The following is a 26,227-nucleotide window of genomic DNA, read 5'->3' on the forward strand; positions in this document are numbered from 1 at the left end:
CTGATACACAGGCAAGGACTTCAGCTGTCAAAGTGACAGCAGGTTCCAGCAGGAGAGAACTTTAGAACTGATTAAACATGAGAATCTGCTGAATGGAGCCACTGAGGCTTGTCTTGTTAATATACACTTTACACTTTTTTAACGTTACTTTACTGACTTCTGGTTTGTGACGTTTCCCATTAAGAAATGTGTTCAAGAATAGCTTTGTGTATGGATTTTCCCCACCACTAAAAGCATTGTTTTTATGTTAAAGCTATTCTGACATTTTTTGAAATGAGTAAGGACTGGCTACAAAGTACACAGAAAGTTTTGGCTGCCTGTTTGATTTCTAATGCAATCAATTCATTGAGCTTTCCCACTGCAAGTTAATTTGGAGATATTTCCTACATTATGGGAATGTGACTCTAATAAAACCTGACACAAGAACAACCATTATGGGGAATTATTTGGATTATGTTTATGTAAATAACTGCCAGTAGTAAAACCATCCTCCCTAATGGTTTATTTTCTGTTCCTGGCCATTTAATTGGGAGTTCATTGGTTATGTCAACATCATGAATTTTTTAATCCTGTTATTACAAATATTTGTTATCATGATGTGGGTTCTTCCTGTTTTACTGTTATTGCTAATAACCCACACATGAAATTCAACATGCTTCCATATTTGTATTTTATTGCTGCTGTTTTTTTTTTCTTAGAAAGCTTTGCATAATTAGTTTAGCTGTTCTAATGCATGTATGAGTACATAATGCTGTGATAAATGCCTAAATCATGGAATAAAGTGAAATCTATTTCTAGCATTAAACCAGATAAATAGTAAACTTAGTGAAAAGCTTACATTAATACACTGATTAAACATGGTGTATGTCATCTTAGACATACTTGTGACCTACTGGCCACCTATGACAAAAACTTTCCATTCCCGATGTTTACAAAAATCTTTACTGTATTTTATACATGTACAGGTCACCAATGTCACTGTTTGAGGAAGGGGTTCCTGCATAGCCCCCAAACTTTGATGTGGTGGCTTTTTCAATAAAGAACTTTTTGAAGAAAAACTGTATACAGGCACAAAGTGTTTCCATTCTATAGCTTAGCGCCATCTATCCTGTCACCGCAGCACCCACAAAAATGTAGAGAAGTCAGAGCATTGTATGGTATACAGTTGGGATCATTTATTTACTATCTACAGCAGAATGCAACTTTGTGGCCTGTAAACTTTCTACTCTGACTTTCAACCTGAATCACATGCTGGTTCAACAAAATGGTGCAGTTAACAAGCTGTGCTTGTGTCTGTAGCAACAAGATTCTCTCTCTCTCTCTCTCTCTCTCTCTCTCTCTCTCTCTCTCTCTCCAATCACTAAAATATTAATTATTTCCTTTTAAGCTCTATTTTTCCAGTTTCTCTTGCTCTGGATTTTTTAAGCAAGTCAGCCTTATTGTGTCATTGTCCGCTCTTCAGATAAAAAAATGCTGGATGTTCAATGGCAGATTGGAAAAACATAGCAGGTTTAGCTCTACTTAAATGCTAAGTTAATCCTTAGTGACATATTACATCCTTATTTAGGATGTTATTATACAGCACCTGCCCACAGCTCCCAATTCCCCCACCACGTGACAGCAGGCGGCCCACACAGGTGTGTCATTCATTCACCGGAATCTGTGAATGAAAAAACGACAAGTCTTGTCTGCCATCACAACAGACAGCTTGTAGTCAATGAACTGCAAGGGTGCTGGTGAGTAGTCCTGTAGTTCATTGACACTCCTTACAGCTTTCAGAAAGAGAGCCTGTATGAAGATATGGGCAGAAAGCTGTAGGCAGTGTCTGCAGGAGTCTGTTATTCTTATCGCAGGTGTAATGCTTTTCAAGCTCCTGAAAAAAATATAAAAAAATATCTATGCATCAATGCACATTTTCTTTTACCTACCAAACTTTGTGCATTTATTAATATTTTTTAAAGATGATCTTAGCCTTTAAAGAGTAAAGTGAATAGACCTTTTTTTTAATTATCTTATATTTTCTCATTAATTTGATCCACTTTTCTTTTCAGTAATGTTGAAATAGTACTTTTCAATGCGTGGTTCTTAATTCCTGTCCTCAGCACTCACTAACATTCCAGATTTTAAGTATTACATTGGGGAGATGCGGACTAGAATACTGGAATCACTGAGCAGCAAATTATATCACCTGTGATGCATTTAAGCTACCTTGTAAACCTGGCCTGTTAGTGGGTCATGAGGACAGGAGTTGAGAACCACTGTTTTAAGAGCATTCTATTCTTTTTATTAAAATGTATTTTATTTTTCTTTCAATAGACCACAATATTTTAAGATAATTGAAGAGAGTGTATCCCAAATAGTTTTACACAGAAGTGGCGCGGACCCTGATTTCACTTACAGGAAAAGATTGGATGTTGACTTTAGCAACTTGCTAGGTAAGTCTTATTATTATAGTGGAATACTGGAGTTTGACAGCTTATGCTGCTTTTGTAGTTTATTTTACCTATAGATAGCTAATGTTCACTTCTGTGTACTGTTATTTTGCAGATGTTTGTATTGACAGAGCAAAGACTGAAGAGTTTGAAGAGAGATACCTGGAAATGAGCAAAAAAGTGTGTACAGTTTTTATTTTCAGCTTAACTAGACAATGGAGAATATGTCACTGCTTGGGCGTGTAACATATATTAAACAATACATTGCCTTTTAAACCATGTAAAACATGCATAGTTCCTTTTTAACATAGCTGCACTGGGAGGTGTATTGAGATGTATAGCTGCACAGTAACTTGAAACTGCAAGTTACATTCGATGCTTTTTAGAGTTTACAATGACAAACTATATGTATCTATTATCCATTGAGGGGCACATATTTATTGATAAACAGTTCGGGCTTAGACTGCCTTCTACAGGATAAGTAAACACTAGGCACATAGATAACTAAAGGCGAGCACTGTGGAGGCTATAACCCCCTGCTACCTTGCCAGTGTCCTCAAGAGTCTGCAAGGAAAACAAATGCCTCATTCCTTGTCTGAATTTAAAAAAAAAAAATCTGTCAACAGCAACTGGTAGATTCATGTTGGTTATTGAAAATGCTGAAAATCCCACCACTTAGCCAAAGAGCACACATTTTTCTCAGTTCTGTATAGTGCTCTGTTGGCATCAACAACCAGACCATTTTCATGCTAGCACAAGATTGTGCTATTCAGGTAAAAACCAGTATATCTAAAGATTATTTGCTGAGTTATTGGGACCAGAGCTGCAGCAGTTCACCTTACCCCATTTCTGAGGACTTTATTCACATTTGGGAGTGGCTAGTAGGCCAACGGTACAATGTACATATAATTTGTTTTGTCAACTAAACCAAGTAGAAAGCTTTTTTTTTTTTTTTTCTCATCAGGACTGTGCATCCCACTTGAAATAGTTCACTTTATTCCCTTCCATAAAAGTGTCTGGGCACAGTTCTCATTGACCTAAATGTTCCACTAAAGTGTTTCCTTATCTTTTATTCAGTGATGATATCTGCAAAGACTGAAAACTTCCAGACAAACCATTCCTTGTTCCTAATTGTAATGCCCACCCTTTGGAAGCACATTCCCTAACCATTTGCTCCTTAGTTGTATTTGTCGTTCATTCTTTGTTCACCACTATACTTTTTTCCCAGACTTTAGCTGACTGTGTTGATCAGATGACCTTTGCATTATCCTTCTGTACGATGTAGTGTTGAATGCTAGCTGGGTTATGTCTTGGGTATTGCAGAGTGATCCAGCCTAATTGCTGGTTGGCGGTGTAAGAAGACTGTTTCCACTACCATTTTATGTATGCAATCATTAAAACTTACTGGTGGTAAGAGTGCTCATTTACTCTAGCTATTCCAAAAAAGAGTTTCACCTATGTCCTCCACTTGGATATTTTGCTTCATGTCTTCTCATGTCTCTCCACTCTGTGAGTACCCCATAGAGGACTTGGGTGTAGCTCTCTGTGCACTTGTAGGGGCATCCCTTTTATTACTGGGTAATAATCTAAATATCTATGCCTAACACTGGACTGTGAGTTGGTTGCCTTACATACTCTGCTGTTTGCAACATCAAATGTGATCATGAGATGGGGAACATTCACTTTGCGACCTTCACAATTTCTGACTTTTCCCTTGACTATGGAAGGCTTAATGTTGCAACCTTTTCAGCTTATTACATAACCTGAAAGCAGGGATCACAAGTGACATTCTCTCCTGTCCCCAGTAGAACCAGCTGCAGATGTCCTGGTTCTTAACATATCAGAGGGTGGACTGTTAAAAGGTCAAGCATCTGAGATTGAATCTGTGCCTGCATGTGGGAAGGAAGAAGGTCGAGGGGCATTCCGTTTTTGGCTTTAAATTTCAAATAGACCAAAACCAGTCCCTTTCATTTTGAAGTAGTCAGCAGTACCTTATACAGTAGTTGGACTTTTCACCTGTTCCTATTGTGTGATGGCTAGGGATGAGCTCAGTCATGTTTGGATAGCAGTTCAAACCTGTCTAAGCTATTTTGGCATGAAGCTGTCACTGCAAACCGGCAATCATAAGTAAACAAGGCATTTCCCTCTCCACTGCCTAACATATACAAATTCCTCTGTTCAACTATGATTGGTCATCAACAGTCAAAGATTCATGGTAGGATGGGTTTGGACTAGAATGAAAACATGCCTGAGCTCATCCCGTGTGATGACAAGCCTAAGATAATACAGGCCTAAACATTTTGCAAGATTTTCCTTTGCCACAACCTGTTCATATACAGGGGTTGGGGTGGCTTTTATGGCTTTGATCCTTTGCAGGACTTAGGATTTTGTTAAATCATGCAAGTGGAAAATGCACCCTCTTTCAGGGCTCCTACCGACAACATGCTCCCCCCCCCCCAAATAAACAGGAAGTGCTTTCCTTTTCCATCTTATTGCTATTAGGTATGCCTATGAAACCTGTTCAGGCTTAATCTCCAACCCCCCCCTCACCCCTAGCCTCTGTGGACCAAATTCTGAGGCCTAACGTAGCTTTGAAATTGAGCATATGTCATGTGCATTCATTTCTCTTTGTCCTAATACCACTTTGTCTAAATTGCTGGTCGGTGCAAGTAAAAAAAAAAAAAAAAAAGACTTTTACTTGTGGTTCGCAACTTACTCTTCGAAGCCTTACTGGACAAAATTGTTTAACATGTCATTAGGCAAAAGTACCCTTGTAAGCTAGGTAACAATACTTCCTTTCCTTCTTCTCAATATAACGATTGGCATAGGCAACAGACACATGAAAGCAGGGCATAATCACCTTAGCCCCAAGTGTTTGTGTCAAATTTTACATTTTTCCCTCAGTGCCAGGCAAACTTCCATCAAACTATCTGTTGCCCCATAGAGTAAATCTGCCATATCCTTCTTAGCTAAAGGAGGATATTATTATTTTTATTAATATACTGGATTTATATAGCGCCAATAGTTTGCGAAGCGCTTTACAATGTCATGGAAGACAATACAGTTACAATACAATTCAAAACAGGAGGAACTAGAGGGCCCTGCTAGTTAGAGCTTACAATCTAGAAGGTTAGAGCAGTGTTTCTCAAATCCGGTCCTCAGGGCACACTAACAGGCCAGATTTTAAGTATTACCTTGGGGAGATGCAGACTAGAAAACTGCAATCACTGAGCAGCAAATTATATCACCTGTGATGTATTTCATTTTTCTTGCAAACCTGTATGAAAACAGATAGTGTAGCGCTAAAAACTGATTAACATAAATATGCACATATAAATAAGATAGGATAAAAAAAGAGTCCATATCAAATAGGCTAGGTAAAAAGTCCATGCAAAGAGAGCCCTCAGGTGCAGAATATAGTGGCTCAAAATCCTGATGGGAGGTATATGCAGTACAGGTGCAGATAAAGACAGGTGCTCTTCAATATAAAGACACACAGCCCACCACCTTACAAACTGGCCTCTCACCTCAGCCCGATTGAAACAGGCAACCAAAACAGCAGTCTCCTTAGACAGGACACAGACACCAATATGTGCAGGGACTCATGGATCAGTATGCCCCCGGACTCTCTCCACCATAAGACATTTGCAAAATAGAAAAAAGGCAACCCATAGTGTAAACCTGATAAGCTTTATTGTTCTTAAAGGTAAAACAAAGTGGCCTCTTACTATGAGTAGATAATCAACAGCATAGTGTAGTAAACTGCAGCTCCGGCGGGAACAGCGAGACCAGCTCGGTCCTCGCCGGAATCCAGAGTGTCAGCGGGTGACGTCAGATGCTCCTCCTACCCCCCGCATGCATATCGCCTCCCGTGGGTGGTGGCTTCCTCAGCGGTAATGGGGATTGGTCAGACCGTCACCCTTATACATAGCCATCAGTAATTACTGATTGGCTGATTCCCATACAAGTTGCCATAGCTACCTAGACGCCGGAAACCCGGAACGTACCGGGCTACGGCGGAAGTTAAATGGGAAACACACTTCCTTCACTGTCACAAGAACGCTGTATATAGATCCTCAATACGAAAGGGGCTAAAATCATGCCACAACTCCATAAAAGGACTAAACAGCCACTGTGACAATTAAAGCAGAAAAAAAAACTGCTAAAATGATATATAAATAGATAAAACTATTATATATAAAATATAGATACAACTATTATATATAAAGGAGGAGCGTGAGAACGATACACCCGCTGTCACTAAAATTACATACAGAACACTACACCAATATGCTTAAAATATATCATAAAATAGTAGAAACTCTAGATATAAAAATACAGTCATAAAATTATTCATAAAAACATATTAAGATACAATATATAACTCAGCGGTCAGAGATAAAACAATTTAGGTCAAAGTCCACATTTAACCCTCGGGGAACGGACACTTTAGCTTCAAAAATCCAAAAAGATTCTCTCTTGCTCAACTGGCGAATAAAATTGCCTCCCCTCCAGTGCCTTTTGACCTTTTCGATACCCCAAAACTTGAGGTCTCTAGGATCTTTATCGTGGTACTGTTTAAAATGTTGATAAAGATAATGGGGTGATTTGCCTTTTTTGATGCACCTAACATGCTCTGCTACGCGTACTTGTAATGCTCTGGAGGTTCTGCCTATATACTGTAACCCGCAGTTACACTCCAGCATATACACAACCCCAGTGGTTGAGCATGTGATTAGATAACTAATTGTGTAATTCCTCTTTGTAGCATTAGCTATAAATTCCTTACGCCGCTTCATATTGTTCTTAACAGTACGGCACACTACACATTTGCCGCAGGCATAGAGGCCAGATAAAAAAGAAAACAACTTGTTGTTGCTTTGCACCGGTGGGTCTACAACACCTGGGGCCAATATATTCCTAAGAGTTGGGGCCTTCTTATACACAAAGCGAGGTCTCTCTGGCAACTTATTGCCCAAAACTTTATCTTGCAAAAGAATCGACCAATGCTTGCTGATGATCCTCTCTATCTTTTTGTGCTGAATGCTATAATCCAATATGATTCTCACTTCTTCTCCGTTAGGAGCTTTCCGTTTCGAATCATTGGATGACAGGATTTCCCTATCAACAGTTTGGACTGATAGCATGTCTTTCTCCAATTTGCACTTATAGCCCTTCTGTATAAATTTCTCAGAAAGAATACCTGACTGTGTAACAAAATCAGACTCAGAGGAGCAGTTGCGCCTCAGCCTCACAAACTGCCCCTTTGGGATGTTACACAGCCATGAAAAGTGGTGACAACTGTCCAGGGGAATATAAGAATTCCGATTAGTGGGTTTCAAAAAGTTACTGGTGTTGAACTTATCAATACCTTTTGATATGACCAAATCAAGGAACACCACTCTTTCCGGACTGGTCGTCCATGATAGGACAATGTTCTTATTGTTCCCGTTAAGTCTGTCCATAAATGACCTCAGACCTTCAGGCTCCCCGTTCCACACCAGGAAAGAAGAGGGGAGGCAGAGGGGGGAGGGGTAGGAACAGCACCTGAAGGGGCAGTTTGTGAGGCTGAAGCACAACTGCTCCTCTGAGTCTGATTTTGTTACACAGTCAGGTATTTTTTCTGAGAAATTTATACAGAAGGGCTATAATAAGTGCAAATTGGAGAAAGGCATACTATCAGTCCAAACTGTTGATAGGGAAATGCTGTTATCCAATGATTCCAAACGGAAAGCTCCTAACGGAGAAGAAGTGAGAATCATATTGGATTATAGCATTCAGCACAAAAAGATAGAGAGGATCATCAGCAAGCATTGGCCGATTCTTTTGCAAGATAAAGTTTTGGGCAATAAGTTGCCAGAGAGACCTCGCTTTGTGAATAAGAAGGCCCCAACTCTTAGGAATAAATTGGCCCCAGGTGTTGTAGACCCACCGGTGCAAAGTAACAAGTTGTTTTCTTTTTTATCTGGCTTCTATGCCTGCAGCAAATGTGTAGTGTGCCGTACTGTTAAGAACAATATGAAGCGGCGTAAGGAATTTATAGCTAATGCTACAAAGAGGAATTACACAATTAGTGATCTAATCACATGCTCAACTACTGGGGTTGTGTATATGCTGGAGTGTAACTGCGGGTTACAGTATATAGGCAGAACCTCCAGAGCATTACAAGTACGCATAGCAGAGCATGTTAGGTGCATCAAAAAAGGCAAAGCACCCCATTATCTTTACCAACATTTTAAACAGTACCACGATAAAGATCCTAGAGACCACGTTTTGAGGTATCGAAAAGATCAAAAGGCACTGGAGGGGAGGCAATTTTATTCGCCAGTTGAGCAAGAGAGAATCTTTTTGGATTTTTGAAGCTAAAGTGTCCGTTCCCCGAGGGTTAAATGTGGACTTTGACCTAAATTGTTTTATCTCTGACCGCTGAGTTATATATTGTATCTTAATATTTTTTATGAATAATTTTATGACTGTATTTTTATGTCTAGAGTTTCTACTATTTTATTATGTATTTTACGCATATTGGTGTAGTGTTCTGTATGTAATTTTAGTGACAGCGGGTGTATCGTTCTCACGCTCCTCCTTTTTTATATATAATAGTTGTATCTATTTTTTATATATAATAGTTTCATCTATTTATATATAATTTTAGCATTTTTTTCTGCTTTAATTGTCACAGTGGCTGTTTAGTCCTTTTATGGAGTTGTGGCATGATTTTAGCCCCTTTCATATTGAGGATCTTTATACTGCGTTTTTGGGACAGTAAAGGAAGTGTGTTTCCCATTTAACATCTGCCGTAGCCCGGTACGTTCCAGGTTTCCGGCGTCTAGGTAGCTATGGCAACTTGTATGGGAATCAGCCAATCAGTAATTGCTGATGGCTATGTATAAGGGTGACGGTCCGACCAATCCCCATTACCGCTGAGGAAGCCACCACCCACGGGAGGCAATACGCGTGCGGGGGGTAGGAGCGTCTGACGTCACCCGCTGACACTCTGGATTCCGGCGAGGACCGAGCTGGTCTCGCTTTTCCCGCCGGAGCTGCAGTTTACTACACTACTCTGTTGATTACCTACTCATGGTAAGAGGCCACTTTGTTTTACCTTTAAGAACAATAAAGCTTATCAGGTTTACACTATGGGTTGCCTTTTTTCTATTTTGCAAATGTCTTATGGTGGAGAGAGTCCGGGGGCATACTGATCCATGAGTCCCTGCACATATTGGTGTCTGTGTCCTGTCTAAGGAGATTGCTGTTTTGGTTGCCTGTTTCAATCGGGCTGAGGTGAGAGGCCAGTTTGTAAGGTGGTGGGCTGTGTGTCTTTATATTGAAGAGCACCGGTCTTTATCTGCACCTGTACTGCATATACCTCCCATCAGGATTTTGAGCCACTATATTCTGCACCTGAGGGCTCTCTTTGCATGGACTTTTTACCTAGCCTATTTGAAATGGACTCTTTTTTTATCCTATCTTATTTATATGTGCATATTTATGTTAATCAGTTTTTAGCGCTACACTATCTGTTTTCATATTTGTTTTGCTGGTTTTGTTATTGAACCTGAGTGTACAGCGGCTTATTGTGAGGTTTTTTGAGCGCTGATATAACTTCTGTTTTCATTCTTGCAAACCTGGCCTGTTAGTGTGCCCTGAGGACCGGAGTTGAGAAACACTGGGTTAGAACTTACAATCTAAAAGGATATGACAGGCAAAGCAGATACCAATTTGAAGTAATGTGTGAGGGCTTCTCAAAGTTTCCAATGTCTTTTTCCCTCCCTCATAACTCACAATAGAATCTGCTTAGTCTGTCATATTCTCCTTTTACCAGGGCTTTGCTGCTCTTTATAGACCTAAGGGATGCTTATTCTCCACTTCGTTTTCCCACCAACAGAATAAGAGCATAAGAATCCTTGTTCAGTCCTTGCCTCTTGGGCTTCTCGTGCCAGGCATCCGTTTCTTAGATTAGCAAAGTTGCCTAGTCTTCTGTTCTCACATTTGTCAAGTTCTTTTTTTTAGCAAATACCCCTAACCTCTAGAAATTACATTGTACACAAATTAATTTACTAAATCCAACTTCCAAGTGCACTGAAAGTAGCAAGATATGTTTTATGAAACTGTCACTTGAACTGTTGTCTATCAGCTAATTTGCTTTTATTCCACAAAATAAACACACTATGGATTTCTTAGTCTTTGGAATTTCAGTTCTTTCAACTCCAATGAATCTCAAAAACTCCACAGGATATTTCTTTTCTGAACAATGAGACAATAATGCAGTGAACCCTCTTCATTATTGGAGATTTATTTTATAATATGTAACTAATCTTTTCTGTTTTTAATTTGTCTGCATGATTCACAATGTCATGGAAATAAGCATATTTGTCTTGTGTCTCAAATTTGAGGAAAGTATATTTATTTTTTTAGAAACAGATTACGTGTATATTAGACCTTTTCTCTGAAGTTCATCGACAGATGCAGCTCCATCATCTTTAGCCCAAGGGGTTTGTTCCTTCTATCAGGAATAGGCTGTAGGCAGGACATTTTTTTTAACCACGCCTATGGGGCTGTCCCTGCAGGCATAACCCCACACACTCTATCAGCAATCAGTTTGTTTCTGACTAGTTTTAGGAATAGGACCTAGCTCCCTGCTGGGACTTTGGTCTTAGCTTTTAATAGGGAAATTTAAGTGTTAGTTTGTATTTTTTATTTTCATAAGTTAGTTCCTGAAGGACCAAGATCCAGAGGAAGTACAAGCAACAGCCAGCTGTGGTTTTGCACTAGATCATCTGGATTCTTAAGGTCTTCCAGCCTGGCCAGCGTGAGCAGGTTATAGTCCAGAACTAGGCCTCGCCATGACATTGCCCCGACGGAGGGAACGAGCATGCGAGTGGCAAGTCACATTGGGACACGGTCAACCCAGAATGCCCTGAGTCACAGCTTAACCCCTGGCTGGAAGCACCCCCGACCCAGGTGGGAGGTGGACTGTTTGGAGTGGCGCCCACCTGGTAGTGTGGTATGGTGAGTAATACTGTCTCCACAATCCTCTGGCGGTCTCGTAGTGGACGTGGGCCCCTCCTTGAGATGGTCGGACCCCCTGGTTCCCTTGCATTTACCCAGCCCCTCTAACAGTCATGGTGGTCCTTTGGCCCCAGCCTACTCGCGGCTGTCCAGGTACTAGGCTAGGCTGCCCTAGTACCATGCCAGGCTGCCGGAAGTGCTTGACTGAGCTGACCGGCGGATGGCAACAGATCGCCTCACACGTCCAGATCGGGCCAGAAATTGAGGCCGCGGCTTGGGGCCTACTCGCAGCTGTCTGGGTACCATGCCAGGCTGTACGAGTACCATGTCAGCCTGTCCAAAGTGCCTGACTGAGCTGATCGGCGGATGCCGATGGATCGCGGGCAAGATCGCGGCCGGCCGCAGGGATGAAGGAGGTCCGGGTTATGTGCTGGCACAGTCAGGTGATGCCTCAGTACTGGACAGGTAGGATTATAAAGTGGGATGCCCCTGCACAGGTCCAGTGGTCCCCTACCTGACTCTCAACAGCAGATGGAGTAGGCCGTGAAGGGGCCGATGGTGGCGAATGCTGGTGTAGGCCGCGCGAGTCATCAAGGGAGGGGTCGGCGCGATCAATAGAAACTAGGGCCAGATATCGCAACTACGGGAAGTGTTCTGCCTTCCCGGGTGATTAGCAAGCTGTGTCTTGGCTGCTGTTAGGCAGATGGAGAAGGATTAGATGCGATGGTGCCGGGGCTCTCCTACTATGCGTCCGGCACGGCTGACGTCCGGACACGCCCCCCATTTTGTTTCTCTGAGGGTGTATGTTTTTTTTTCTAGGTGAGCTCCAGTTGTTCCTGGTTGAGCTCCATGTTACTTGGTTAGCTAGGTTTAGCCTTTAGGGAATTATGTCTTGCGTTGTTTCCCACCCCTCATGATTATACTGCTTTGGGACATCCTATTGGTCTAAAGATGATGAAGCTGCGTCTGTCGATGAATGATAGAGAAAACTGGACCGTGAAAACCTTTTCTCTGAAGTTTGACAGATGCAGCACCTGCCCCTCTGTCTTCTAAACACTGCTTGAAACTAAACTGATTGCTGATAGCAGAGTGTGTGGGGGTTATGCCTGCAGGGACAGCCCCATAGGCGTGACTAATCTTTTTTTTTCCTGTCTAGTGCCTATTCCTAATAGGAGGAGCGTAACCCATTGGTCTAAAGATGATGGGGCTGCGTCTGTCGAACTTCAGAGAAAAGGATTTTACGGAAAGTTCTTAGAAAAATTCTGTTTTTTGATTAAGTACTGTTGCTTGTTTAACACATTACCAAAAAATAAACTATATATATTGTAGGGGATCAGACTCAAGGCAGGGGCACACTCACAGTTTCTTTAGAAAATGACAGGTTTAAAAAGAAGCTGACTCCTGGCCAAACAAACAAAAAATAAACTTCCGCTCAGCTTAGTTTTACTGTGTTTGTAGTCCATTAAAGTCTTTGTTCAAAGGTAAGTGTCCTTTCCAGAACAAACGTTGATATCCAAGTTTTCAGGGACAAGCAACCATGCTCCCATTTGCTTCCTCTAATGGAGAGATCCACCCTCTCACTGAGATCCAGGTCCAGCTGCCTTAATCAAGGCCTAGCCAGAGACCATCAAACTGTGGTCCACGGAATTGGGAATCTGTCCCACCCAGAACACTATCAGATTCCCAGTAAAATCTGCCCTGCCCCGGAACAGACTTTACTAATAAAGGGTAAAGAACTAGCACTCTTTACCATAATGTCTTAGCTGATTTTACCTTAGATCAAATCTAAGAAACCGTGGAGGAACAGAGATCCCATCAACTTCTTCCCCTGCCATTTGGAGCTGTTTTACCTGCACCCTGCTACTCTATATATATATATGTATGTGTGTATATATATATATATATATATATATATATATATATATATATGTATGTGTGTATATATATATATATATATATATATATATATATATATATCCTGTAAAACTTGGTTTGAGAGTAACTTGGTTTATTGGTTTAAGAGCGCTTTGCAAGACGAGCACAATTTTCAAATACATTTTGCCTTGATATACAAGCGATGTCTTGATATACAAGTAGCCTCAAGTCACAGCTGAGTATAAAAGAGAAGAGAGGCGCCTCTAAGCGTAGCAATATGGTTAAATTTAATGAAGGTACAACATTTAGCAACTCACATGGTTGATGATTGGAACAGACACATCTAAGGATGCAGGCATCCGGGTTAAAGCTGTCCACATAGACCATCCTCCGCACCACCATCTACGTCATCCCTTCCATGCTGCCCCTTGCTTTCAGATCACTTTAATGCAGGTCGGTCTTCCCGCTCAGGATTACAGACTGGCAGCTGGCGGTGCAGAAGATAGTCCATGTGGACAGCTTTACCCCGGATGCCTGCATACTTAGATGTACCTGTTTTATTCATCAACCATGTGAGTTGCTAAATGTTGTACCTTCATTAAATGGAACCATATTGCTACACTTAGAGGCACCTCTCTTCTCTTTGATACTCTGTAGCTCCTGCTGGATTTTGCTTCTAATCCCCTTGTGGAAGCGGCTATTTGTAGATGGATATTTTATGGTTACACAACCTATCACAATGCTATAATCTTTTTATATGGACTATAAACTGAAGGACTTATGAATACATGGTTGTGGAATGAATCATCTGAGTTTCCATTATTTCTTATGGGGAAATTTGCTTTGATATAAGAGTGCTTTGGATTACAAGCATGTTTCCGGAACAAATTATGCTCGCAATCCAAGGTTTTACTGTGTGTGTGTGTATATATATATATATATATATATATATATATATATATATATATATATATATATATATATATATATATATATACATACAGGACTCAAAATTACAAGTCCTGAGCTACTAGCCAGGCCTTAAGAGTTACTTGCCACTTGTTGCCCCACCCGAACCCTACCCTGCTCTGCCCCTAAACACGCCCTTGTAAAATATCTCTTAAAATTACACTGTTAAATGTTACAAAAATAAATATTAACAACAGTTACACCTCACCCAGTACACCTGTGCTTTTAATGACCCCCTAGCACACCTGCAAACTCCCCTCTCCAGCACACCTAGGCCTCCAATCCCTCCCCCCTCCCAATCAAGTGCATTTATGATTTCGATATTTCCCCAATCCATCATACATATGCCTCCAATTCCACCCAACTATCCACCATACGTATGCCTGCAATTCCATCCCCCCCCCCCCCCCACACAATCTACCATACCTATGCCTCCAATCCCACCCCCTCCCCCCTAATCCATAATTCCTATGCCTCAAATTCCACCCACCTCCTCCCCAATCTATCATACCTATGCCTGCAATTCCATCCCATCCTGCAAATCTATCATACCTATGCCTCCATTTTCACCCCTCCCGCCAAATATGTCATACACATGCCTCCATTTTCACCCCTCCCGCCAAATCTATCACACCTATGCCTCCATTACCGCCCCATCCTCCCTAATCTATCATACTTACGCCTCCAATTTCACCCCTCCTCCCTCCCATCTATCATACGGTATGATAGATTGGGGGGGGGGGTGTAATTGAAGGCATATGTGTGATAGATTGGGGGGGGGGGGGATTGACTGCATAGGTATGATGGATTTGGTGGGGAGGGGGGTGGAATTTGAGGCATAGGAATGATAGATTGGGGAAGGGGTCCGAATTGGAGGCATAGGTAAAATGGATTGTTAAAAGCCAAAATTAAGCAGCGCTAGCATTGGTGACAATAATCATGTGAAACAAATAATAAGTAATCAATTCATAAAAACATCTAAAATACATATGTAAAATTCTATAGGTGATCATATTAAAGTGCTCAAGTGCTGAAAAAAAAATATATTATTAAGTCCATCAGGAAACTCTAAAAAGTGAATAAATAGGAAAAACAGTCCTTATTCGTGATCCAAAGTAAGGTGCTCAGGTGCTCAAATATATATAAAGTGCTTCAAAGTGATAGGTGCCCCTTTCGGTTCCCCACTCACCAAATTGCCAATATTTGGAAGCCTTGAGATTATATTGCACATTAGCCCTTTAATGCCAGGATCTTAAGGGTATTTCTCCATATGTAAAATGGATTTGGGGGGGGGGGGGTGGAATTGGAGGCAAAGGTGTGATTCAGACCTTTGCCTCCAATTAACCCCCCCCAAAAAAAAAAAAAATCCAGCACATATATGTTCTCAATCCCCCCACTCCCCCTTCTTCCTCACAGCACACTTCTTTATATACAGTGAGGATCGAAAGTTTGGGCACCCCAGGTAAAATTTGTATTAATGTACATAAAGAAGCCAAGGAATGATGGAAAAATCTCCAAAAGGCATTAAATTACAGATTAGACATTCTTATAATATGTCAACAAAAGTTAGATTTTATTTCCATCATTGACACTTTCAAAATTACAGAAAACCAAAAAAAATGGCGTCTGCAAAAGTTTCGGCACCCTGCATAATTTATAGCATGCATTGCCCCCTTTGCAAGGCTGAGACCTGCCAGTGTCATGGATTGTTCTCCATCTTCATCTGGGAAGACCAGGTGATTTCAATCTCAAAGGTTTTAAATGCCCAGACTCATCTGACCTTGCCCCAACAATCAGCACCATGGGATCTTCTAAGCAGTTGTCTAGAAAACTGAAACTGAAAATAGTTGACGCTCACAAAGCTGGAGAAGGCTGTAGGAAGATAGCAAAGCGTTTTCAGATGTCACTATCCTCTGTTCAGAATGTAATTAAGAAATGGCAGTCTTAAGGAACAGTGGAAGTTAAAGCAAGATTTGGAAGACCAAGAAAAATATCAGACAGAACAGCTCGCAGGATTGTGAGAAAAACAATTCAAAACCCACGTTTCACTGCACGATCCCTCCAGAAAGATCTGGCAGACACTGGAGTTGTGGTACACTATTCCACTATAAAGAGATACTTGTACAAATATGGTCTTCATGGAAGAGTCATCAAAAGAAAACCTCTTCTACGTTCTCACCCAAAAATCAGCGTTTGAACTTTGCAAATGAACATATAGACAAGCCTGATGCATTTTGGAAACAAGTTCTGTGGACAGATGAGGTTAAAATTGAACTTTTTAGCCGGAATGAGCACTATGGAGAAGAAGGGGCACATAATTTAATGAAAAAAAACCTCTGTCCAACTGTTAAGCATGGGGTGGATCAATCATGCTTTGGGGTTGTATTGCAGCCAGTGGCACGGGAAACATCTCACGAGTAGAAGGAAAAATTGATTCAATAAAATTTCAGCAAATTTTGGATGATAACTTGATGCCATCTGTGAAAAAGCTGAAGTTAAAGAGAGGGTGGCTTCTACAAATGGATAATGATCCTAAACACACCTCGAAATCCACGGGGATTACATCAAGAGATGTAAACTGAATGTTTTGCCATGGCCTTCACAATCTCCTGACCTCAACATAATTAAAAATCTATGGATAGACCTTACAAGCGCAGTGTGTGACAGACAGCCCAGAAATCTCAAAGAACTGGAAGACTTTTGTAAGGAAGAATGGGCAAAGATACCTCAAACAAGAATTGAAAGACTCTTGGCTGGCTACAAAAAGAGTTTACAAGCTGTGATACTTGCCAAAGTGGGCAGTACAAGATATTAACTCTGCAGGGTGCCCAAACTTTTGCAGACACCATTTTTTTGTTTTCGGTTATTTGGAAAGTGTAAATGATGGAAACATAATCTAACACTTGTTGACATATTTTAACCGCTTCCATACAGAGCAGTTTGACACCCTTCCTGCCCAGACCAATTTTCAGCTTTCAGCACTCTCACACTTTGAATGACAATTGCTCAGTCATGCTACACTGTAACCAAACACATTTTTTATCATTTTTTTCACACAAATAGAGCTTTCTTTTGGTGGTATTTGATCACAACTGGGGTTTTTTTTTTTTCGTGATGTATGCAAAAAAAGAGCAAAAATTTTGAACAAAAAACACTTTTTTTTTAGTTTCAATTATGAAATTTTGCAAAAAATAAATTTTTCTTCATACATTTGGGCCAAAATGTATACTGCTACATGTCTCTGGTAAAATTAACCCAAATTAGTGTATATTATTTAGTCTGTGTGAAAGTTATTGAGTCTAGAAGCTATGGTACCAATTACTGAAAATTGATCACACCAGATGTACTGACTGCCTATCTCCTTTCTTGAGGCCCTGAAATGTCAGGACAGTACAAATACCGACCAAATGACCCCTTTTTGTAAAGTAGACAGTCCAAGGTAAGAGGCATGGTGAGTTTTTTGAAGTTGTAATTTTTTCCCACAATTCTTGGGAAAATGAAGAAAAACTTTTTTTTTCTTTTTTTTCCCACAAAGTTGTCAATTTATAAGCTATTTCTAACACATAGCATGTACACAGCAAAAATTACACCCAAAAATACATTCTGCTACTCCTTCCGAGTATGGCGATACCACATGTGTGAGACTTTTACACAGCCTGGCCACAAAAAGAGACTCCACGTCCAAGAAGCACATTCAGGCGTTCTAGGAGCATAAATACACATAAAACTTTCTTACTACCTATTACACTTTTCAAAGCCCTAGAGCACCAATACAATGGAAAAGTCCACAAAATGACCCCATTTTGGAAAGCAAACACTCCAACGTATATTCTATGAGGCATTATGGGTCGTTTGAACATATCATTTTTTTCCACAGGTTTTTGGAAAATGTGGGAAAAAAATGAAAACTTTTTTTTTTTACACAAAGTTGTCAATTTATAGGATATTCCTAACACATAGCATGTACACAGCAAAAATGACACCCCAAAATACATTCTGCCACTCCTCCTGAGTATGGCAATACCACATGTGTGAGACTTTTTCACAGCCTAGCCATATAGAGGGGCCTAACATCCAAGGAGCATCATCATGCATCCTAGCCACTTGCCTAGGCCTATTTTTGACATTTGGTGTTTACAAGCTAAAATCAGTTGTTTTGCTAGAAAACTGCTTAGAACCCCCAAACATTATATATATTTTTTTAGCACAGACCCTAGAGAATAAAATGGAGATTATTGCAATATTTTTTATCACACCGTATTTGCGTAGCGGTCTTCCAAATGCAATTTTTTTGGAAAAAATTCACTTTTTTTAATTAAAAAATAAGAAACCAGTAAAGTTAGCCCAATTTTTTTCCATAATGTGAAAGATAATGTTACGCCGAGTAAATAGATACCCAACATGTCATGTTTCAAAATTGCGCACGCTCACGGAATGGTGACAAACTTTGGTACTTAAAAATCCCCATAGGCGACAATTTAAAAATTTCTACAGGTTGCCATCTTTGAGTTACAGAGGAGGTCTAGGGCTCAAATTATTCCCCTTGCTCTAACGATCGCGGCGATGCCTCACATGTGTGGTTTGAACACCGTTTACATATGTGGGCGGGGTTTCTGTATGCATTCGCTTCTGCGCGCGAGCTAACGGGGACAGGGCGCTTTAATTTTTTTTTTTTTACTATTTATTTTATTTATTATTTTTTATTTTTACACCGTTTAAAAAAAAAAAATGATCATTTTTATTTCTATTAAAAGAAATGTAAATATTCCTCGTAATAGAAATAGGCACGACAGGACCTCTTTTTTGTGAGATCTGGGGTCAAAAAGTCCTCAGATCTCACAAGTACACTTAAAGATAGAAAAAAAAAAATAATTATAATATAAAATGAAAAAAAAAAAAAAGGACCTTTAAACCGGTTGCTAGGCAACAACATTTTCCGTAGCTCCGGTCCTCCAAGACCATAGAGTCAAGTGAGGGCAAGCTTGCCCTCACTCGACATCCTGTCTGTGAGGATTCGGGACCGGATCGTTTTCCCCGCTGTCGGCGGGTCCGGTAAGCGGGGAAAAGGACCGGAACGCGTCGGGAGGGGGGGGCGCCTCTTCCGCCATCCCGGAAGGGTGATCCCACGGCGAATCCGCCGCTGGGACCACCCTTATCGGAAAGCCAACCGTCCACCGTTTAAAAAAATACCAGGGTTATGGCAGCTATCTGCTTCCATAACACCGGTATTTAGGTTTAAACGGAGGACGTGTATAAACCTTTTTGGACTTGGACATGGTGGCTGTATGAAGGGTGACAGGTACTCGGGTACTTTGTTGGGCAGGTGACAGGTACTCTGGTACTGATGAGCAGGTGGCAGGTACTCGGGTACTCCGATAGGCAGGTGACAGGTACTCGGGTACTCTGATGGGCAGGTGACAGGCAGGTGATAGGTACTGATGAGTAGTACTCACTGACAGGTGATAGGTGATACTGTACTGATGGGTACTGATGATCAGTACTGATACGTGATAGGTACTGATGAGTACTGATGAGTAGTGATGGGTACTGATGAGCAGACGGCAAGTACTTGGGTACTTCAGGCGTCAGGTACTCTGATGAGCAGGTGGAAGGTACTCGGGTACTCTGATGGGTAGGTGACAGGTACTCAGGTACTCTGATGACGGGTACTCCGTTGACAGGTACTCAAAGTACCCGAGTACCCGTCATCAGAGTACCCGAGTACCCGTCATCAGAGTACCCGAGTACCCGTCATCAGAGTACCCGAGTACCCGTCATCAGAGTACCCGAGTACCCGTCATCAGAGTACCCGAGTACCCGTCATCAGAGTACCCGAGTACCCGTCATCAGAGTACCCGAGTACCCGTCATCAGAGTACCCGAGTACCCGTCATCAGAGTACCCGAGTACCTGTCATCAGAGTACCCGAGTACCTGTCATCAGAGTACCCGAGTACCCGTCATCAGAGTACCCGTCATCAGAGTACCCGAGTACCCGTCATCAGAGTACCCAAGTACCCGTCATCAGAGTACCCGAGTACCTGTCATCAGAGTACCCGAGTACCTGTCATCAGAGTACCCGAGTACCTGTCATCAGAGTACCCGAGTACCTGTCATCAGAGTACCCGAGTACCTGTCATCAGAGTATCCGTCATCAGAGTACCTGAGTACCTGTCATCAAAGTACCCGAATACCTGTCACCAGCCCATCAGAGTACCCAAGTACCTGTCATCTGAGTACCTGATGGGCTGGTGACAGGTACTCGGGTACTTTGATGGGCTAGTGACAGGTGCTCTTTATTGGGGGGGGGCAATCAGTGTGTTTAGGGTGCACTGTAGTTGGTAACTAGCTGTTACCACAATCTCCTCCTCACACAGGATCAGTGTGTGAGGAGGAGAACACGGTGACAGCTAGTTACCGTGTTCTCTGTTGACATTTGTGACCGGCTGTGATTGGACACAGCCGGTCACGTGGTAAAGAGCCAATTTCATTGGCTCTTTACCTAGATCGGGGATCGACTCTGTCCGAGGGACGAGCCTCGTCCCCGATCGCTGCTCTGCGCGCCCCCGGGGGCGCGCATTGCAGAGAGAACGAGCGGCTCGTGCTGGAGCCGCTCATGTGATCGGCTGTGATTGACACAGCTGATCACGTGGTAAACAGCCAATTTCTATTGGCTGTTTACCTTGATCAGGGATGGGCTATGTCCGAGGGACGAGCCTCATCCCTGATCGCGCCGCTGCGCGCCGCCGGGGGCGCGCAGTAGCAGCTAGAACGGGCCGACGTCATATGACGGCGGCCCGGATCTAGACAACCACTTTGCCGACGTCATTTTACATGACTCGGTATGGAAGTGGTTAAGAATGTCTAATCTGTAATTTGATGCCTTTTGGAAATTTTTCCATCTTTCCTTGGCTTCTTTATGCACATTAATACACATTTTTACCTGGGGTGCCCAAACTTTTGATCCCCACTGTATTTTACCAATGCCTCCACATCATGTTCACCGTTCTCCTGCAGCCATTGGGGGGGGGGGAGGCATCAGTGCACAGGGTGGACTGAGAAGGTTTGAGCCAGCCCGCCAGAGGCATGCACCGCCCACCTCCTTGATTATGCAAGAAGAGGGAGGTGGAGAGGGGTGGTCACAGGCATCCCTTGAAGCTGCGAGCCTGTGCCGGGTGGGGACATGCATCAGGAGGTAAGTGCAAAGCGGCAGTTGTTTGTGGGAGGCAGGGACGTGTATCAGTTGGGGGTGGAGTGGGGAGGTCCCAGGCACCCAGTTAACGAAGTGTAATGCTCGCGCTGCGAGCCTGTGAGGGGCGGGGACATTCAGGAGGCGGAGAGGTGCGGTCCCAGGTGCAGGAGGTGGAGAGGAACTGTACTAGAGAATGCAGGCTGCGCTGTGAACGGCTGCGGCGTGCACTGGACTCTCACTATATATTCCTCATACAGCACAGCCCTGTTCTTACTCGCCCTCCTCCTCATTCCACTCGCAAAATACAAGCAGGCAAGTAGAATTTTTGAGGGATATATATATATATATATATATATATATATATATATATATATATATATATACACTCACACTAATGTTCTACTGTTAAAAGTACACTTTTCTTGCGTGCATTCATGTATCAAATAATTTAAATTCAAAATTGGCACAATAATCATGTCAAAACAATCGTGAAATTAGGAGCATACTGTAGCATGAATAATGCCTAATTATGAAAGTATGAAAGTCATGCTACTTTAATTAAATATTTGTCATATGTCAAACTTATTGGGGGAATTCATAAAGAGTATTTTACACAATTACAATTCCCTTTCAACATTACTAAGGACCCTGCCTGACCACTGCATCCATCATATAGAAAAGTTCATAGCTGAGGGGTATTGTAGTTTGGTGGGGTGAAACTTCATGAGGAACTGAGATTAGTTCCCAAGCATGTCTGTCTTGCTTTTGATTGACATCAGATGGAAGTGGGTGGGCATGGGGTCGGGTGGGTGGAGCCTAAAAGGGGAACCCTCACACTAGTTACTCACCAGGTTTGTCTCAAAAAATGACTTGTCATTGCCCAATCTGGACATTGCAATGTTTAGGTAATGTAAGCCGGTATCCCCGACCATGGCCCAGCTCAATCCAAAATATAATAAAGAAGCACCACTAACTTATTTATAAACAGTAATGCTGTAGACTGTTGCAGGAAACATCAGATTACCTTAAATAACTCCAGGAATGTATGTGGTTTTAGAAATGTACTGGCCTATAAGGGAAAGAATTCTAGCAGGTGTCAATTCACAGAATGCTTAGTATTTTATTTATGGGTTCACATACTACATAGTGCTCCCTGTTGGGACAGGAAAAGAGAAGTGGCTGGCGGAGCGGCTGCAAATGAATCTACAACATTTATGGAGGAGACTTGAGGTCCAGTGTTTGAGCACGGGAAGTACAGCAATAGCTGCTCTCCCTTTGCTCTGTAAATGTGCAAGTTGTAAATAAAAGAGAAAATCCACAAGGTGGCATACACCTTGCTGAACATAACACCTTATAAGCCAGCGTATCTTTAAAAGTGCATACTGTACATTCCTGGAGTAATTCTTTAAGGGTTCAGGAAGAATTCCTTCCTCCTAATTGGATAAAATTAGGCCATGCTTTAGAAGAGCCCTCCCCCGCCCCTCCCCTGCCCTCTCTTTCTCCCCCTCCCCTGCCCTCTCTTTCTCCCCCCTCCCCCCCTCCCCTCCCCTGCCCCTGCCCCTCTCTCCCCCCTCCCCTCCTCCTCTCTCCCCTCCTCCTCTCTCCCCTCCTCCCCTGCCCCTCTTTCTCCCCTCCCCTGCCCCTCTCTCCCCCCTTCCCCTGCCCCTCTCTCCCCCCTTCCCCTGCCCCTCTCTCCCCCCTTCCCCTGCCCCTCTCTCCCCCCTCCACTGCCCCTCTCTCCCCCTCCACTGCCCCTCTCTCCCCCTTCCCCTGCCCCTCTCTCTCTCCCCCCTTCCCCTGCCCCTCTCTCTCTCCCCCCTTCCCCTGCCCCCCTCTCTCTCCCCCCTCCCCTTTCCCTCTCTCTCCCCCCTCCCCTTTCCCTCTCTCTCCCCCCTCCCCTTTCCCTCTCTCTCCCCCCTCCCCTTTCCCTCTCTCTCCCCCCTCCCCTTTCCCTATCTCCCTCCCCCCTCTCCCTCCCCCCGTTCCCCCCTCTGCCTTCCCCCCTCTCACCCCCTCACACACACACACACACATGTTGCATGCTGCTTTTTCCAGACCACTTAAGTTCTGACAGCTGACTTTAAGAAATAAAATGAATGTATGTGTGCATATATATATTTTCTTTCAACTAAGGGGAATGGGACTGTTTAGTAGGCCTGGTTTTGGAAAATGATGATCATTATTTCTGTAATTTTCAGTATGAAGAAGAATTTACAATTCGCCAAGAGACCCAGTCCCAACTGCAGAAAAATGAGGAAAAAATCAATGAGCTTCAAGCAGCATTACAGGCCTTTAAATCCCAGGTAATGGACCATGTTAAATGAATCTGTTAAATACAAGAACATGACTGTTGAAACAAATTCCACTTAATACCTCTCAGACACAAGATTTTAGATTTCTAAATACTCTGTTGGAACAGTTTACTATCAGTTTTCTTATTCATAGTTGCCTCTTTTTGGTTCAGTAAGTATTATAGAAAGTTATTAATTACCTGTGTGTGAACCTAAATTGATCTATTTTTGTGAAAAGTCCTTTTGTTAATTAAAAGTGTTTCATTAGGGTTCTGCTCTCAGTGTCACATTTGTTGTAAGTAATTAACCACTAAAGGTAGAAACTCTTCAGCTTGCAGAGCTGGCATTCATCACTGATCTTTGTCTCAGTACAGGAAATTATTCCCCCAGCAATCTATTTTGTTGAACCTTCGGCTTTTGGTAACCTGCAGGGAAAGATAGCTTGACAGGTAGAAAGAATATTTTCTGATAATTTTTCAATTTTATAAAGTAAACAGATTGAAACATGACAAAAACCTGTGATTTCCTATGTAGGGCTTGTAATTTGATGGTGTGACAAATGTGATTTTGAGATTAAAGGTATGATTTCTTTTTCTTTCCTTGTATTGTGGATCTTAAAGAGGAACTACCATGTCTTCCATGTTTGTTTTGAGAAGCTGAAAAATACGCTCCCAGATAGCGGTAAGCTGGGCGTATGAATAGGGTAATAAGTGTCACATCCTAATTAAAGTAAAAAAAAATGAAAAAGGAGGAAACATGGACTTTGCAGGCACTGGGTACTTAAAAAAAAAAAAATCACATTTTATTGTATAATGCATCTAAAATCATCAAAGAAAAAAAAAACAAAAAACATATAACCGTAATATCCCATATACGGGAAATATAAAATACAAAGTTGACAAATAGGTGATTACACTGTTGGTAATGCTGGACAGTTATACAATCACAGTATAGTATATCAGTAATAATACTTCACATCGAGACAATCATAGCCGCAGGTGACAGGGAATGGTACTGTCTTCCTGGGAAGATCGAGCAATGTATATTAGCAGTAGATCGTACAATTCCGTTGAGCCATATTGATCGACATGTTTCGCCTTATGCTTCCTCTGGGAGCTAATGGATCAGTATTCTGTATAATTCAATAGGCAATGACGATGTAGATAAAAGGCTTAGTTAGTAGCCAACAGGGAAGGTGTATGAAGGATCAAAATCATCAATGTTGATGGTTGTTAAAGATAAATATGCAGCCAAGCATTATAGACCAGCAAGAATTGGCATAAAGCACATCAACTGGTATGCCAATAAAATATACTTTCATAGAATGGAGTACTCATATATTCAACAGGTATATGCACTCAAAGATGCCTGGCAGGGCTAAAGAAGTAACCCTTACACAGCGTCCGATCCTGGAGCATACACCCTCCCTGGATGGGTTACTTACTTCTTTGGCCCTACTTCTTTTGTTCCCTGACAGACATTAACTGTGAGTGAGAGGTGCAGATAAGAATGTTTATTGTGCGTGCTTGGAATTAGTTAACTCTTAACCACTTGCCGACCAGCCCCTGTAGTTTTACCAAAAATTCTTACTTGTACGCCGCTTAGTGTAACAGATAGTGGGGGCACGCGCACACGCGCCAATTTGCCAGAGGGGGAGCCAACCAGTGGGTCTGGCAGATGCGATGTTCGCCGGCCACCCTGTGATTGCTCCCCATGGAGACAGAATGGCGGTCTGCTGATGTAAACAAGGCAGACCGCTGTTCTATCAGAGATGAACACAGAGATCCTGTGTTCCTCCTGTTTAGGAACACAGGTCTCTGTGTTCATCTAGTGAGTACAACCCCCATACAGTTAGAAAGTACCCCCTAGGAGCACACTTAACCCTTTGATCGCCCCTGGTGTTATCCCCTTTCCTGCCAGTGTCATTAGTATAGTAACAGTGCATATTTTTAGCACTGATTACTATATTAGTGTCACTGGTCCCTTCAATGGTGTCCGCCACAGTCCTGCTAAAAATCGCTGATCACCACCATTACTAGTAAAAAAATAAAAAAGAAATAACAATGACAATCTATCCCCTAGTTTGTTGATGCAATAACTTTTGCGCAAACCAATCAATATATACTTATTTGGATTTTTTAAAAAAAAATATGTGGCAGAATACATATTGGCCGAAATTGATGAAAAAAAAAAAAAAAATATATATATATATATATATATATATATATATATATATATATATATATATAATATAATTTTTTTTTTTTTTTTGGGGGGGGGGTTGTTTTATAGCGGAAAGTAAAAAAAAAAAAAAAAATATGCTCTATTATTAAAGCACACAAAGAAAAAAAAAATGCAGAGGTGATAAAATACCACCAAAAGAAAGCTCTATTTATGGGGAAAAAAGGATATAAATTTTATTTCGGGACAGTGTCACACAATTGTCAGTTAAAGTAAT

General features: G+C 41.9%; 1 protein-coding gene across 1 annotated transcript in view; it reads left to right on the forward strand.

The window, feature by feature from the left end:
- Positions 1-26,227, forward strand: part of DIAPH3 (diaphanous related formin 3) — a 1,357,913-nt gene that overhangs the window by 574,896 nt on the left and 756,790 nt on the right. The window contains exons 13-15 of the mRNA XM_082245041.1: positions 2,317-2,435; positions 2,548-2,612; positions 23,677-23,781. Coding sequence (XP_082101167.1) covers positions 2,317-2,435; positions 2,548-2,612; positions 23,677-23,781 — 289 coding nt within the window. The remainder of the gene's footprint in view (positions 1-2,316; positions 2,436-2,547; positions 2,613-23,676; positions 23,782-26,227) is intronic.

This window comes from Pelophylax lessonae (genome assembly GCF_965119305.1).
Source record: "Pelophylax lessonae genome assembly, chromosome: 2".
Taxonomy (NCBI): domain Eukaryota; kingdom Metazoa; phylum Chordata; class Amphibia; order Anura; family Ranidae; genus Pelophylax; species Pelophylax lessonae.